A 15,191-nucleotide genomic window follows, 5' to 3' on the forward strand; every position below is an offset into this window, starting at 1 on the left:
AGCAGTCCATTCAAATCCACTCAGTCACTTAAAACCCTGTAGAAACCTCATAGCAACACCCTGGCAACCTTGAGATGAGTTTTACAGAGGCAAGTACCACTCATATTTTCTTTAGAACTTGCAAAAATCTCTTTTTGTTTATAATTTATTGTTTCAATCCTAAGTAGTTGTAGCCTCATAATTGCTCTCAGAGCAGCTCTTACTTTACAGCTTGCATGAAACATTGGTCACAGATGGTGGATGTTTGTGCAACATGCATGCATGCGCTGACTCTCTCCTGAGGGAAAACGCGAAAAGTCGTGAGCTTTTTAGGGCAATGTCTGTACCTGCTGTGTGTGGTAACCCCTGTCTTCCTTTTTACAAAGTGAATCAGTCCCACACAACATTCAGTGTAATTAGTTTTAATGAAAACACATGGCTGGGAGCGATTTTCAGACATGTTAGAAAATGGAATAAAATGAAATTAAGTATTTCCCCTCCAAACCTCCTCGTTCCATGTTTAATTGGAGCTTCAGTGGAGCAAGAAAACACTCCATAGGTTTGACAGTGGCTTTGCAGGCAGCGCTACCAAGGAAGAAATTAATTTGCACATTTTATTTGCATTTTATTTGGTTAATCCTTCTAAATGTTATAATGTACACTTTTTGTTCTCACATTATATAACATTTCCAGGAACACATTGAACATGTTGCATCAATTGAAAACCACAGTGCCCAAAACCCCCCATTCTCAGATGCTGTCATCATGTACTCATCTCTTTTATGTTTAAAAACTCTTTGTTAATGTTAATTATGGCTAATTAGCAAGATTAAAGAATGGAATCCTGGATAGAGTTCAATGTTTGCTATAAATGGAGGCTTGTGCAAATTTTATAAGTTAATATTAGAATTGGGTCAGGATGGTCAACTAGGCCTACTTATTTTCTAGACGTTTGCTAGGTTTTTTTGTATGTTTTAAAGTGGATGAATTTGAGGGCACAACTTTTCAGAGAATGTTTTAGCATTTTATTAGTAACCAGTGGACTGTGATGCTAAAACCCTCTCTGAGACGTTAATTTGGACTCCAAATATATTTCATTGACGCTCAAGTTAAAAGCCACATCTTGAGACCTTTTTTTTCCATTGTGCTGTGCTCCATTGAGCTTGAATGCAAGAACGCTTCCTGTCTGATTAATGTCTGACATCCCACCAACTAGTCAGTTCATCAGTATATGAGTTTTGAATAATCTTAATATCTAATACCATGGTATTACAAAGCTTTTCTTGGCACGGTACAATTTTAGTGCTGTTATTTTATCCACATGCAACATAATGTTTTTTCTCTCCTTTTTTTTTTATTTTTTGAAGTACCTTATAGAGTGGCATGTAAATGCAGTGGTAAAATTTGATATTAATTCAGTGCAGTGGTATATATCAAAGTTGGATGTAAGGGTGTATGTATGTGAGGGCTGTTGAAAGATAGACAGGTGTGGCCTGTTGCCTGTAATTCATGCAACTAGACTCAAGCTCAAATTCTCTTGGACAAAATTGTGGAGTTTAGGGAAGGAATGAAGTATACGTCTGTTTATATACCCTTGATTGATTTAACCATTGATTATATGTACATGTTCTTTGAAGACAGTTACCAAAAACAGTGAAGAACAGTGCTGTTCTGTAGTATTTCTGTGTGTTGGGCTTGTTTGGCCTAAAGTAACATGAGACAGAAACTGTGCTGTGGTGTGGCCTGTAATCACTGTTTCTCAGTATCAGAGGGTCTAACGTTGCACACACATGCCCTTCAAATCACCCGACACATGTCTGCCTGCCTAAAACCACATATAATTAACATTCTTGCCATACCAATAAACCTGAGCAAAAACAGGGCGATCCGAAACAGGTGTGAGTTCATGTGTGCATGTGTAATAAAATACAACACAGGTCTTTGAGGTGTTGCAGGCAAGTGGATCCAAACTTTGATCCAGCTTTGCTCTGTTCTGGCCAAACCTAAAGCCTGTGCGAAAGGCAGTCAGGGCGGCTTGCGTTTCTATAATTCAACTGCGCTCCCATCAGAGGAGAGATGTGGTAACATAGTCATGTCTCATTTCTCAAAGTTAACCAATTCTGATTTGACACCGTCCCGATTTGAATTATGCATAAAACCTTGATCTAGTAACCCAGTTTTGGCTGTTCAGCCTTTGCCAGAGAACATTGGCTGATAATCTTATAATAATTGAGTCTCAGAGTTTAAGCAGAATCTATAGCTGACAGCACTGATTATTGATCGTCTCAGTTGTTTTCTCTCTTGCTAACAGCTTAAACATATGCTTCACCCCGTTATAAATCATGCTCTAAATATTTTTAAGGGCCATGTGGGTGTTGTAATGCTGCGCAGAAGGGCAAAGTTGGAGATGTAGCCTGTGTTTTACACTTAAGTCATGAAAAATCCCATTGTCTTTAATCTTTTGAAATATTTAATGCTAATATGCTATATAAACATAATGCAAATTTAAGTATCAACCCAGGCTCACTGGAAAACGTGCTTGTGATGAGATTTCTGCAAAATTATATTGAGTTGGTTCATGCAGATTACAAAGTGAAATGTCCAATGAGTTTATTCAAAACAGATAAACATGAATAAGGCAATGCTTTATTATGGTTGTTGCACATATCAAATTTGAAAATAACGTACCACCTTTATTAAACCTTACGCTAAACGTAACTGATAGTGACGCAAACCTGCGATAAAACGCATAACCTGAAGCAGCTATTCCATATTAGCTTGCTTCTACAAGTTTTGAACTCTTTTATCATGACTTGTGTTTCACAGGACTCGTAGCTCATCTGTGCAGTGCTTTACCAGGTGAGCTTCCGAGCAAGTTTACTACATCTGAAAAGCCATACATAAGGAGCTAATTAAGCGATGCATGTCAAAATGCTGAAAAGCGGACAAATCATACATCATGGTAAAAGCGTTTTGAGGTCATAACACAATATTATGGAAGGAACTGCATTCAAACAAATCTTCATTAATTGATAATCTGCCCTTTTAATGATCATTTGAATGAAAGGAATGTTGCTTGTAGTGTTTGAAGGTGTGTGATTATCAGCACAGAGAGGACACCTTGTGTAACTGATTCGATTGAGTAAATGAATCAATGATTCACTCTTAAAAACACTTGTTTCATTCTTAAACGAATCCGTGTTTTTAGAATGCATTAATTTTGCCGCCTATATACTTCATGTAACTGTTATATCAATAAATGATCATATGACCATGTAATACATCTAAATTCACTGCAATAGAAAGTCTAGAATCTAAGTGAATAATTCTAGTAGCTTCCTTCTAGTTCCAGAATTGTGTCCTTGAACTCCAGACGAAGGGGTTTCTTTGGTAATAGCGCTTAAAATAATCAAGGATCTGTGGGCGGATATCCATTGAGAGGTCTTGATGTAAGAGAGAGCGTGCAAATGACACAAGCATTATGAGGTCCTGTGGGAACAATGAGCTCTAGTGTCCTCCCAGACAAATCCTACAATATGACGGCAGTCTACAGCTTTCTTTCACTCTTTCCATGAATGGATGGGGAGAACAAGAGGCAGAGACAGAGGATGATGCTGAAAAGGGAGGAATGCTGTGGGAAGAAACTAATTCATGCATGTTTTTCTGCCACATTGTCTATATCAGAGGTCTCTGTATGCTAGCTTTCGTAGGAGTTGTTTTACTCAAGCATGCTTTTATACAATAAGAATACACCCACATGCTGCCACTAACTTTAGTGTTAGAGAGTCGTGTTTATTATCACGGCTTTGAAAATCCTGCTCATGCTGAGATGTGCGGATACTGAGCTAGGATACGAGGGATCTCAACACCGGTGTCAGTTCAGGACGTTTGGACCGCAACTATCTACAAGCTTTGATAAAGCTGACGAGTTATACGGCATATTTTAGCTCTCCGGTGTACATTAGTACAGGCTTACACAACCCACACATGTCTCAGATTCCCGTTGTGTGTTTATATGCAGGCTCATTTGGCAGTTAGGGTTGCACTTCAAAGGCTGGCTTGAGCAGTTTTGGAAAGTGAACATGACCCTAGCGTGGGCGCTATCTCTTTGTTTTGCTGTTAATTTTACGAGTCTTGGCTTTGTGACCCCCTCCATGACAAAAGGAAATGTAAATTAAACCAGCTGTTACCTCACAAGGTCAACTCAACTCAATTTGTGGGGAAAATTGGGGCACTTGAGGAGAGAAGGATGGCAATAAGACCATTCCTTCTTTGTTTAGTTCGCTTTCTTTCTCTTTTGTGTATTGCCGAAACTTGTGCTTTATCATTTCAGATGTATCTGACCCAAACAAACTCATTTTGAAGCTTTTAGACCTCAACTAATCAACTACTCTTTCCTTATTACAACTTTTACAGAAGAATACCAAGATATTATTCTGTGATTGCAAAACTGTGTTTTCAGCAGCTGTTACTCCAGTCTTCAGTGTCACATGATTATAAAAATTACTAGAGAGGAATTAGGAGGAACAAGGAACACGCAGCCGAGGATGTAACTCAAATAATTACAGTCTTTAATGAAGACATCAAGACAAGGCAGGGCTGACACAGACAAGAACACCGGGGATAACGAGTAGACCAGACGAAATCTAACTGAACAGACAGGACTAATATACACAGGTAAATAATAGATAATGAGACGAACACGGCTGGACAAGAATTAACCAATGATTACATTTAACAAGGACAGGAAACAAACCAAATATGGAAACATGAGGCGGGAACACATGACACACACGACAGATGACTGACAATAATAAAGAAACACATAGTAATATCTACCTTTTGGCTACTTGAGTGATTTAGTACACGTTTTTGATTTGATAATTTTTTATTTTTGTTTGGAACTTGATGGGGGGAAACTATGATTGTTCATAACAAATACATAACGCTGACATCAGTATAAATACTGTTTCATATTTTATAACAACTGAGTTACAAACAAAAACCTCAAAACAGTCATACCACCCAGCCTTACTTGATGCCACAGTAATACCATGTTTTTGGACATAAATACCATAGTACAATATATGAAAATGGACTGTGGTATATACTGCATGACATTACCATGGTATTATGTGATTCCATCACTGTACAATGTTACATTTTTTCTCTGCTTTCATCTGTGATATTCCCCCGTTGTTTACTTTCCTGTCAGGGTCGGTTTGAGGTGGTGTCAGTGGCGTGTGCTAAGTTAGTGTGCTAAGTTAGACCTCTTGTGGTCCCACTTTCACGTCGCAGCCCATGAAGCTTTTGTTCTCCGTACGAAATGTGAAGATGAAATATTGCAGCTAAGCCTTGTGGATTCTGTCACAGTTTTCATTCAGCTGGACTCTGCGGGCCCAGATGTAGCGTTGGAGGATTCCCGCTGCAAGAGAGGATGTCTACGCATGAAATAACAATTTCACAGTGTCAGGCACTTGTGTGTGTTGGCCAGCACACCAGCTAAACCTCTTTGACTGCTCATTCAAGACCTGTATTATTCATCAGCCAGAGCCAACTCATATGCATCCATTTGGCTTATTTTTTTCTCTGAGAAGCTCTTGTGGCGTTTTTACATTCAAGGAACAGTTCGTCCAGAAATCATTTACTCTCTCTCGTAATGATTCCAGACATGCATGACTTTATTTTTCTGTTAGTCGCTGTTTTCATGCAATTTATATAAACATCCATATAACTCATTTGCTTTGGAAAAGAGTAGCTAGGACAATGTTTCAGATGTTTTTGTTTTTGAAGAATGAACGTCATACAGGTTTGGAATGATATTAGGGTGATTATTTTGGTGAACTATCCCCTTAAACCATATGCCTTTCCAACCTCTAATAAAGACTGTTTAAATTAATTCTCACCTTCCAGGAAAGTTGCAACAAGCAAAATTGCCTTAAAATTGTTGGCTGCCTTAAGGCGTTTTTTATTCTATTTATATTCTTCAAAAGCAGTGCATGGCAGCACACACTGCTCACTTATCCCATTAAAGGGAACAGGATTGAATCATGTGCAGTGCATAAGAGAGTTATGGAGAGGTTAGAGAAGGTTCAACCAGGTTAATGTTGAAGAGCACCGCTGAGATGCTGCAGTTCTGAACCTGCTTGATTTTACTGGATGTCCTGCTGAAGTTTGGGGTTTTGTGAATGAAAACTACTTGGGAAGGTGCTACTTAATTTTAGTTATGAAGTTATTAGCTCTAGGTAAAGGTAGTTCACCAGTTGTCCTGTACTGATTTTGATTTAGGTCTATGAAGTTATGCTGTACAAAATGATATGGATTTTTATTTATTTTTTGATGGCTGGTGCTGACATCTTAGAGAGCAGGGTGGCAGTTAGCCGACATAAAGCTGATATAGACCTATATAGTGTGCTATTTACTTTACTTTTACTTTTAGTCATTTAGCAGACGCTTTTATCCAAAGTGACTTACAAATAAGAAAAAGTAACTAAAACTAAAAGTTAACACTCTATACACACCCATTTAAATAAAATTGACAAATGCATACAACAACATTTCAATAGTAAACATAAAAAGGGAAAAAAAAATAAAATAAAAAAAAAAATGAAAAGCGATCCTTTGCCGGTGTCCTAGCCCGGTAGAGTCGATGGTCTTTACACTCTTTGGTCTTCACACTAAGAGGGCCATTTCATTTAAAAATAGTAAATAACACATGCATGTCACTTTGTGCACTTAGAAATAAATAGTTTTAAAATCAATCAAATTGATAGTTGACAGTTTTGATAGGAACTTCTTGATTCTGTAATCCTCTTATAGAATTTTTCCCAAATAAAGACGGACAGACTGTGGCATATTTATGCAGTCTATGCACATATAATAAGAAAGTCTTACAGATGGATTCACTAAAGTTGCATTAAATGTTTATCAAATAAGTTCTCAGTGATGTCAAAATAAAAGTCCCGCTTCTGACACCAGCCAAACAGAAATCTTAACAGAAAAATGGCCACTCGTGGCAATATTTCGTTTGAAGATAGTATTTTTTATTAATCTATTTTTCTTTATTTTTTTAACCTTGTGTAGTTTATTTCTTGCCATGCATGCACAATGCCATTGTTGGCAACTGTCTACTTTGGCTGTATAGCTTCTACCAAGTGACCATTTGTGCCAGAACACTGTGGATGTAAATAAACCTACTTATTTTATCAAAACTATGCATGATTACATGGCTACTTGGAGTTTATCATTTGCATTAGGCATGTTTTTTTCCAATCCTGTCAGAACATTTTTAGGTACTCTATCAGGCCACCTTGGTGGGGCCATGTCAGCCGCGATGCATCATGACACATACATCTCTTCAAATCATGTTCTCTTAATGGGATCTGCTTTTGATAATATAGTCGAGAGGCTTCTGTATCCAGACCTAAAGTGGTTATTTGTTGTTGAAGTTTGTCCAGTTGTTGTTGGCTCGTTTTGAAAGCGCATCCCCTGAGGCAGACAGACTCGGTGAGTGTTTCATATGATGTGGCGGATGAGCAGATGGTTTGGCACTGTCACTTTTATACATAATCATTTTCTCTGCTTGTCTCATAGGCCTGCCACTTTCTCAGCCGAGCCCAGGGCTGGCTAAAGCTAGTCGGAGTGAGAAATTGTTTTAGCCTCTGCAATTGTCTCTTCACTCCATTCAGTGTGACACAGAACGAGACCCAAAGGAAGCACAGTGTCCTGTTGAATTACCTCACCTCCCTCCCAGTGCATTATAATCATCAAGACACAGAGCCTATACCTGCAAGACTTTAATATGCAAATAACCACAGAAAGATTTTGACATCTTAAATCTATTTTACTTTTTTAACTAAACAGCTATAAAGCTGAAGTTAGTTCACCCCAAAATCATTTACTCACCCTCATGTCATCCAAAATCTCTGTGGAACATAATATAAAATTGATTTAAATTAATTAGACTGCTCTTTTCCTTAAGTGTTATTTTAGTGTTCTTTATATACTATGTATCCATTAATTTAGTATTATTTTTATATTTCAGTTTTCATTTGAAAGTTTCAGTAATTTTATGTGCTTTTTTTATATTTCTTATAAATAGTATTTTTTTTATTTCACATTTTACTAATTTTAGTAACACAAGGCCCATCACTTTTCCAGTTGTTTGTTATTATTTATAAGGATTCCAATAGGTCTAGAAATCAGATTTATAAAATTAGGCTTCTTCATATATCCAGGTTTTTCAAACACAGTTGTTGAGGGGGTAAGAACAAGTTCTTTTGGCTTATTTGAATGTTTGTTTATTATTTCAAATGATTTTAAGTCATCTGGAGGCTTCTTTAAGCCCCGTTCAGACTACACGATTTTAGCCGATTTTGCCACGATCTGCTTGATGTAGGGGGTCGTGGGGTTTTATAAATGAGAAGGGGCGTCAGGACGCACGATTCAATTGTTTCATCTCGATTAGTGTGTCATAGTACACGACACCTCTGCGACACTTCACGACGTCAACACAGAAAGACTAGCATGTTAAAAAAAAATCCGCTGTATACACGACAAGTTCCATCACATCTGTGACACTGGCCAATAGGAGCACAGAAGCGCCTTTGAACAAGCTTTCAAACATGTCGAAATGAAAGAGAGACAATGGCATCGGTCTTGCTAGGTGTCATTTTTACAATGGAGGAAATGTTCGTGGAGCTACGGCAACAATACTCCTGCATTTCTGATGAGGGACTACTGAGTGAAAAATGGTAAAATAAAAACTATTTTACCTCAGTTCTCTTTGACAGTCCATACCATAATCTTCATGTCATCCAGATTTGTGTCCATTGTCAGGTTTTCTTTCTTTTTTGGTCTTTTCTGATGACAAGACAGGGCAAAACACCCTGTTTGCCAGCCATTGTTTGTTTACGCTCATAGCACCTTCTGTCTTGTCCAATGACATCATGCACGTCGTTAATGACGGCATGCGATGCATGCTCGGGTAGCATCGTATAGTCTGACATGACATGAGTCAAAATCGCATACTGTCGTAACCGACAAAACATATTGTGTAGTCTGAACGGGGCTTTAGGAGTTTGCTGAGGCCCCCTAGTGGATCCCAGCCACTGTTTTAAGGTATTCAGCTACACTTGTTCCACAAATTAAAGAAAGTTAGAAATTATATTAGGGCGAGTAAATGACAGTTTTCATTTTTGGGGAGAACTGTTGCTTTAATAAGAAAGAATTGACTATTTGTATTCTCCTCCAGCACTTCTGCTGCATTTAATTGAGAATTGTGTCCCTGCTGAATCCTGGTGCCTTCAGCTGTCACAGACACAACATATTTAGTCTATTTATTTTATTTTTTTAATAAATATGATCACTTTGCTATATAGTCGTTCTCTGTTCCTTACAAAGATGAGCACATCTGCAAACTCAATAAGGAAGCAATTAACAACTTTCACATATAATAACAGGGTAGCTAACTCTGTGTGCATAATCCACTTCTGTCCATTTTTTTTTAAGACCCTCTTGTTTCTGGCTCTGTGGGGCGGTTCCTCCCTTCCTCCTGTTCCGAGCTTCTTTTTCTGTTGATGTACTTGCATTTTATAGTTTTCTTTTTCCATTTGCTCTTTCATGCGGCCGAGACTCTGTTTCCCATCAAGGCCTGTGATCCAACCACAACAAAGGCATCACATGGCGATACAGGGGGAAACTTGATGACGGAGTGGGGAACGATTGGAGGTAATGTGATTATGGCTAGATGAGGGGGGAAAGCTCATCCTCAGGAACCTACAAGTGCAAATGATCACGTTTTTTCCACAAAAAAAAGATGTTCTTTGAACGTCGCTCAGCAACCCACACTGGGTTTTGACTACCCATTCATCTCGATGATGGACCTTCTTATCTGGTTCTTCCCAGTCTACTCACTGCTTCCCTACACTGCCGCAACTTAACGATGGCTCCCGACCACATCAAGTTAAGCTGCTGCTAATTGCTACCCTTCCTCTGGCCCTTCTTATTTCAGCCATCCCGTCTGGAAACCTTTTCTGCCGAGGTTAGCCACAGCAGCAAGATATCTGCCGGCTTGTGGCCCGATGTAACTGCGATATGCAGCAGAGAGTTATTTCTCATCACAGAGGCAGCAAAGTTGCTCTTCCGGTGACTTTTGCCTTCTGCAGGTGAGCATAAATAAGAATAATGAGTCCTATGTTGTGCAGAGAGTGTGTATGAAGGACGTCCATCCCATTAGTAATGCATGTTTGGCAGGCAGTAACTCTGTCCAAGATTACAAGGAGGAAATCATGATTGCTCTGGGAGATGTGTGACTCTCCAGTGTGCTGTAAACTCCCTGAGCTTTACGTCGGCCGACTCCTGACGGAATGACAACACCATCCAGTCAGGCATTATTTATTGCCATCCTTTATGAATGTCAATCTGCTGCCTAAGCCCGTCACTGCAAGTGTGTCTGGATGAACGTTGCCATAAAGTTGTCGTAAAGGAATAGTCATCATTTACACTGTCATATTGTCCCATAATTTATTCTGTAAGACTTTCTTAAAGAATATCCTGACTGCACTTTTCCATTTTCCCAACCAACACACGGACACAAAAAAATAATATATATATACATATTAAAAATATATATTTAATTTAATTGAATATTTAAATATTCACTGAATTTGCATTTTTATTGCTTTAATTTTCTGCAAAAATGACTTATTTGTTTTGAACAGCCATATTTATTTTTGGTTTGCCTCCATTAAGTTACAAATAAAAAGAAAAACAGTCAAATTAATTAAGAGTAACTTTAATTTATAAAAGATTTAAATAACTTAATTAACCAAATATGTATCACCTATATATATGTTTATTTAAAATATAAAAAATTTTTTTTGTTGAATCTTTAGAGAAAAAAAGACTATACTGTGATATATGATATATATATATATATATATATATATATATATATATATATATATATATATATATATATATATGAATGAGTACTTTTATTCAACAAGGAAACATAAAATGTTTAAAAGTGACACTAAATAATAAAACACTTATTTTAAATGATCACATTATGCTTTTAAAGTTTTTGTTTGTTTGCTTTGGTCAAATAAATGAATAAATATGTCCCAAAATAATAAGTTGTGCACATATCAATTCATACAAGGTGAGCAAACCACATGTTAATATTGAGACCATACAGACTGTTTAGTTAAAAACAAAAAAAAACATTATGGTCATCGTAATTCCAGAAACCAAACAGTATTCTTGTCCCAGGGGTTGTTTCTGAGTCTTGCCACCTGCATGACTTTAATTAAAATCTACATGACACCCAAAAAGCAAAGCCTGTGATTTCACGTTTTAATGAGGCCTGGTTTTCTTTCTTCTTGATTCCAGCGAGCATGACTTCCACAGTGCTGCCTGGACACTGTCCAAGTGTTTTGCGGCTTTTAGGGCTGTATTTTCTGATTGGATACAACTGTTTCGGTTGTGTGAGCAACAGCGCAAATGCCCTACCACATATGTTGCTGCACCCTACGTCCGTTTGCTCAAATGTGCCTTTTTCAGAGCCAGCCACCGGAAAGCATTTGCCCTTTTTGAGGCGAGCAAGCCTCACACAAATTAAAATGATTATCGGTGAGCACTCATTTGAGGCGGTCCTGCCTGAGGTATGTTAATTGCATTTGATTAATGGTGTTCAGGAAATTTGTTTAGGGAAGCTGTGTGGGTTTTTTATTTGTTACATGATGCCCTACTCATTCCCTGAAGGAAATGCTTGACCCACATCAGTTGTACATCTAGACATCTCTGCATGGAAAACAGAGGCTTATTATCTCTGAATCTTCCCTGTGCTCCAAAACACTGGAAATATCGGCAATACTTCAATCATTTGTTAAAGGGGTCATCAGATGCCCATTTTATACAAGTTGATATGATTCTTTAGGGCAGTGGTCGGCAACAGGCGGCCCGTGGGCCAAAAGTGCCCTGCCAGCAATAATATCTGTCCCGCGTCCGTAGCCAGAATATTTTGATAGCGGCTGGTTCTGAAATAGATCTGTCATGACAGCAACAGTTACTCACAATCAGAGTATGTGAGTGGAGCGGTGTGATTTTGAATGGAGCGAGGAGCGGATTTTTTAAAAGTCGGAGTGTCATGGTTTTCACTCGCTCCAAGAGCGCTCCATCACCGCTCCATCACGAGTACAAGTCATGCCAACGACCCGTAATAAAACTGCATATTTAGCAAGAATTCACATGTTAGACACATTTAGCTAGATCGAAAAGGATCACTCAAATCAGAAAGAATGTGAAGGCTATGATGACTGCAGTGGACATGAGCGGGAAGTTATATTTCTCAAGGAATTTATTTGTTCCTTTGGAATATTTTCATCTGACAGCAGACTTTTCTTTTTCTCAGAATTACGTGATATAAACTCACAATTCTGAGAACATATCAGCCCCCCCCCCCCCCCCTCCTCAAAACTGGACTTTAACTCGCTATTCTGACTTTATAACTCGACTTTATAGCTTTTAAACCCTCCAGTTTTGAGGGGGGGGAAAGACTGATATATTCTCAGAATTGCGAGTTTATATAAAATATTAAACATTTATAAAAATAAAAAAAAAGAATTGTGAGATAAAGAGTCGCAATAACCTTTTTTATTTTTTATTCAGTGGCAGAAACGGACTTCCATAGAACTGGGATATTTCAAACATACTGAAATACTTTAGACGCGGAGCGGTGTTTCTGATATCAGTGAGCGTGGAGTGGAGCGGGAGCGGAGTGAATATTAAATGCTTGGAGCGCGGAGGGGAAATTGTTGACGCTCCACTCCGCTCACATACTCTGATCGGACACCGCCACACAAATGTGGCTTTTTCTTAATGACTGTCGCAGGATTTTACACAGAGTAACAGCTCACTACCAGTTACAAAATACACTGTAACAGTCAGTCACAGGCAATTCTGCTTGCATTTTTCATCAATTAATAGCCTATCTTAAATTATCCTTTGATTATGTTCTGGCCCGCCATTTAGTGGTGTTTTTTTTTTTGGCCCGATGCCAGACTTACTTGCCGACCGCTGCTTTAGGGTCTCAATGAAAAGGCTATAACATACTTTGGTTAAAAATTTCTCAATGGTAGTGTAAAAACCCTTCTTTACCCTGTCAAAATCAGCTCTGTTTTCAGCACGCTGTTCTAGTCCATGTTGCTTTAAATGCTAGTGAGCTCTGCTGACTCCGCCCCTCTTATCTGTGGAGTGACGAGCAGACCATAGATATGTGTAGATTCCTATTCGACCGCTCCAGATATGTTGTCAGCCATCTCGCATTCACCATAATAATCAATGAATATTCAAAGATAGTGTATAACTTTCTGTTGAAGACGCACACAGTAAATGCACTCAAAGATCGTTCCAAAAATGGCAGATGGCTTACGTATCGCAGCCCATAGAAACAGTCGATAATGAGGCATCTATGTATATACAGTATATCTATGGAGCATACCAAACTTCAGCTGCGATACTGGCTAACTAGCACATTATTAGGAAAGGCGATTTGCAAAGATTCATAAAAACCCTTTTACTCACTTCTTCTGTAGATAAAGCTGGATCACTAAGGTCGGGGATCTGCGCATTCACTTCAAAGTGAAAGTAACGTTAATCCTCTGTGTCTTCAGCGGCTCAGATGTCGTGAGTAAATGACGACTGCTATATTCATTATTACATCCAACATCTAAACACCTCAGTCGCTTAATCTGAGACATATTGTCCTCCCCTGCACCGGAGTCGACACAATGGTGGACAGCTCTCAGCTCACTCAGCTCACTCAGACGGTCTTGTCAATCAAATATCGTGGGAGGGGTCTGTACAGAACTACGTAATTCTGACAGGAATCTCAGAACAGCCTGATTTGAGAAAGGGGATTTTAAAACAGGGATTTAAAAAAAAACCACTGGGTGGATTTTTATCATTATAGGATGGATGTGTACACACACTTCCAACACACATTTATTTATTTAGAATTCAAACAACTTGAAAATTGAATTTTGCATTCGATGACCCCTTTAAGTATATTCGTATAAAATGAGTGAAAATGTCCATAAACTCTTAAAAACAAAAGTTCTTTATTGTCATTTTATAATGAATCTTTAACACCCATGGAACCCTTCAATTATTCAAAGGGTTCTTTCTAGTAGAAAAAGGTTCTTTTAGATTTTTTAAATGTTCTTTATACTAAGAAAAATGTTCTTCTGTGACTCCCCTTGATTTTTCAAGTGTAGAATATCTGGGGACAAGAATTTGGGCTCTTAATTTTGACTTGGCTTTTAGGAAGCAACCATCCAGAACATCATGGCCGCATAATAATGGAAATGGAAAATCTAGGTTACTTAATATTATTATTATTCATATGAGATGCTATTTTTGCACATTTTCATTTTGTTGGCTTTTGGAGATCTTGGAGAGTAGATCAGAATGGAGATGTTATCAGATTTTGAGGTACCTCACATATGAAAGCCAGGGTTTAAATCCACGCTCTCGCCACATACCATCTTCCATCATTCAAACCAGAACTCAGTCCAAATGAAATGCTTTGAAGTCTGGAGCTTAGAAATACCAGCAGATACCCTTTGATGGAATAGTTACCCTCTTGTTTATTTTGAATGTGCATAAGTCATGGGTCTCTGTTGTTTTTGGTTGAGAAAAAGGTCCATATGCCGTCCAGAATTTTTGTTCCTTTTTGCAGTTTAGCTTTTTGCTAGGGGTTTAGTGACAATATCGTCTTTGAACTTGAGTGTGGCACGCTTATGGAATTAGTTTGCAGACAGGTCATACCAAACAAATGTAATTTTGGAATCACTAACCTGAATCATAATTGATTTATTTCTTCCGTTATAATTATTCACCCGCACCCCTTTCCCGCAGCGTCATGACTCGCATGCTAACAGATGCACTAACATCTGATTACGACAATTTGAGTGTCAAACTCAAAAGATTACCATAACCGCAATGTCTGCCAACATACTGTATTTTCCGAATTGTTTCTATAAAATCATAATAAATTGATCTCTATCAAATTATGTAAGAAGTTTTCTGAATATTTTTGTCAGTTTCTACTTGCTACCCACAGTTTTCTGGATAAAACGTGTTGCATTTACGTCTGAACATTTGGATTAAAAGGATTTTTTCTCTCATGTCTCTCAGAGTGTTATACA

General features: G+C 38.1%; 1 protein-coding gene across 2 annotated transcripts in view; it reads left to right on the forward strand.

Moving 5' to 3' along the window:
- LOC306870366 (kremen protein 1-like) overlaps positions 1-15,191 on the forward strand; it is a 61,409-nt gene that overhangs the window by 13,139 nt on the left and 33,079 nt on the right. For both annotated transcript variants that reach the window (XM_079417599.1, XM_079417598.1), the window contains exon 2: positions 15,181-15,191. This exon is cut by the window's right edge and continues 152 nt beyond it. In XM_079417599.1, coding sequence (XP_079273725.1) covers positions 15,181-15,191 — 11 coding nt within the window. The remainder of the gene's footprint in view (positions 1-15,180) is intronic.

Source organism: Barbus barbus, assembly GCF_936440315.1.
Source record: "Barbus barbus genome assembly, chromosome: 5".
Lineage (NCBI taxonomy): Eukaryota > Metazoa > Chordata > Actinopteri > Cypriniformes > Cyprinidae > Barbus > Barbus barbus.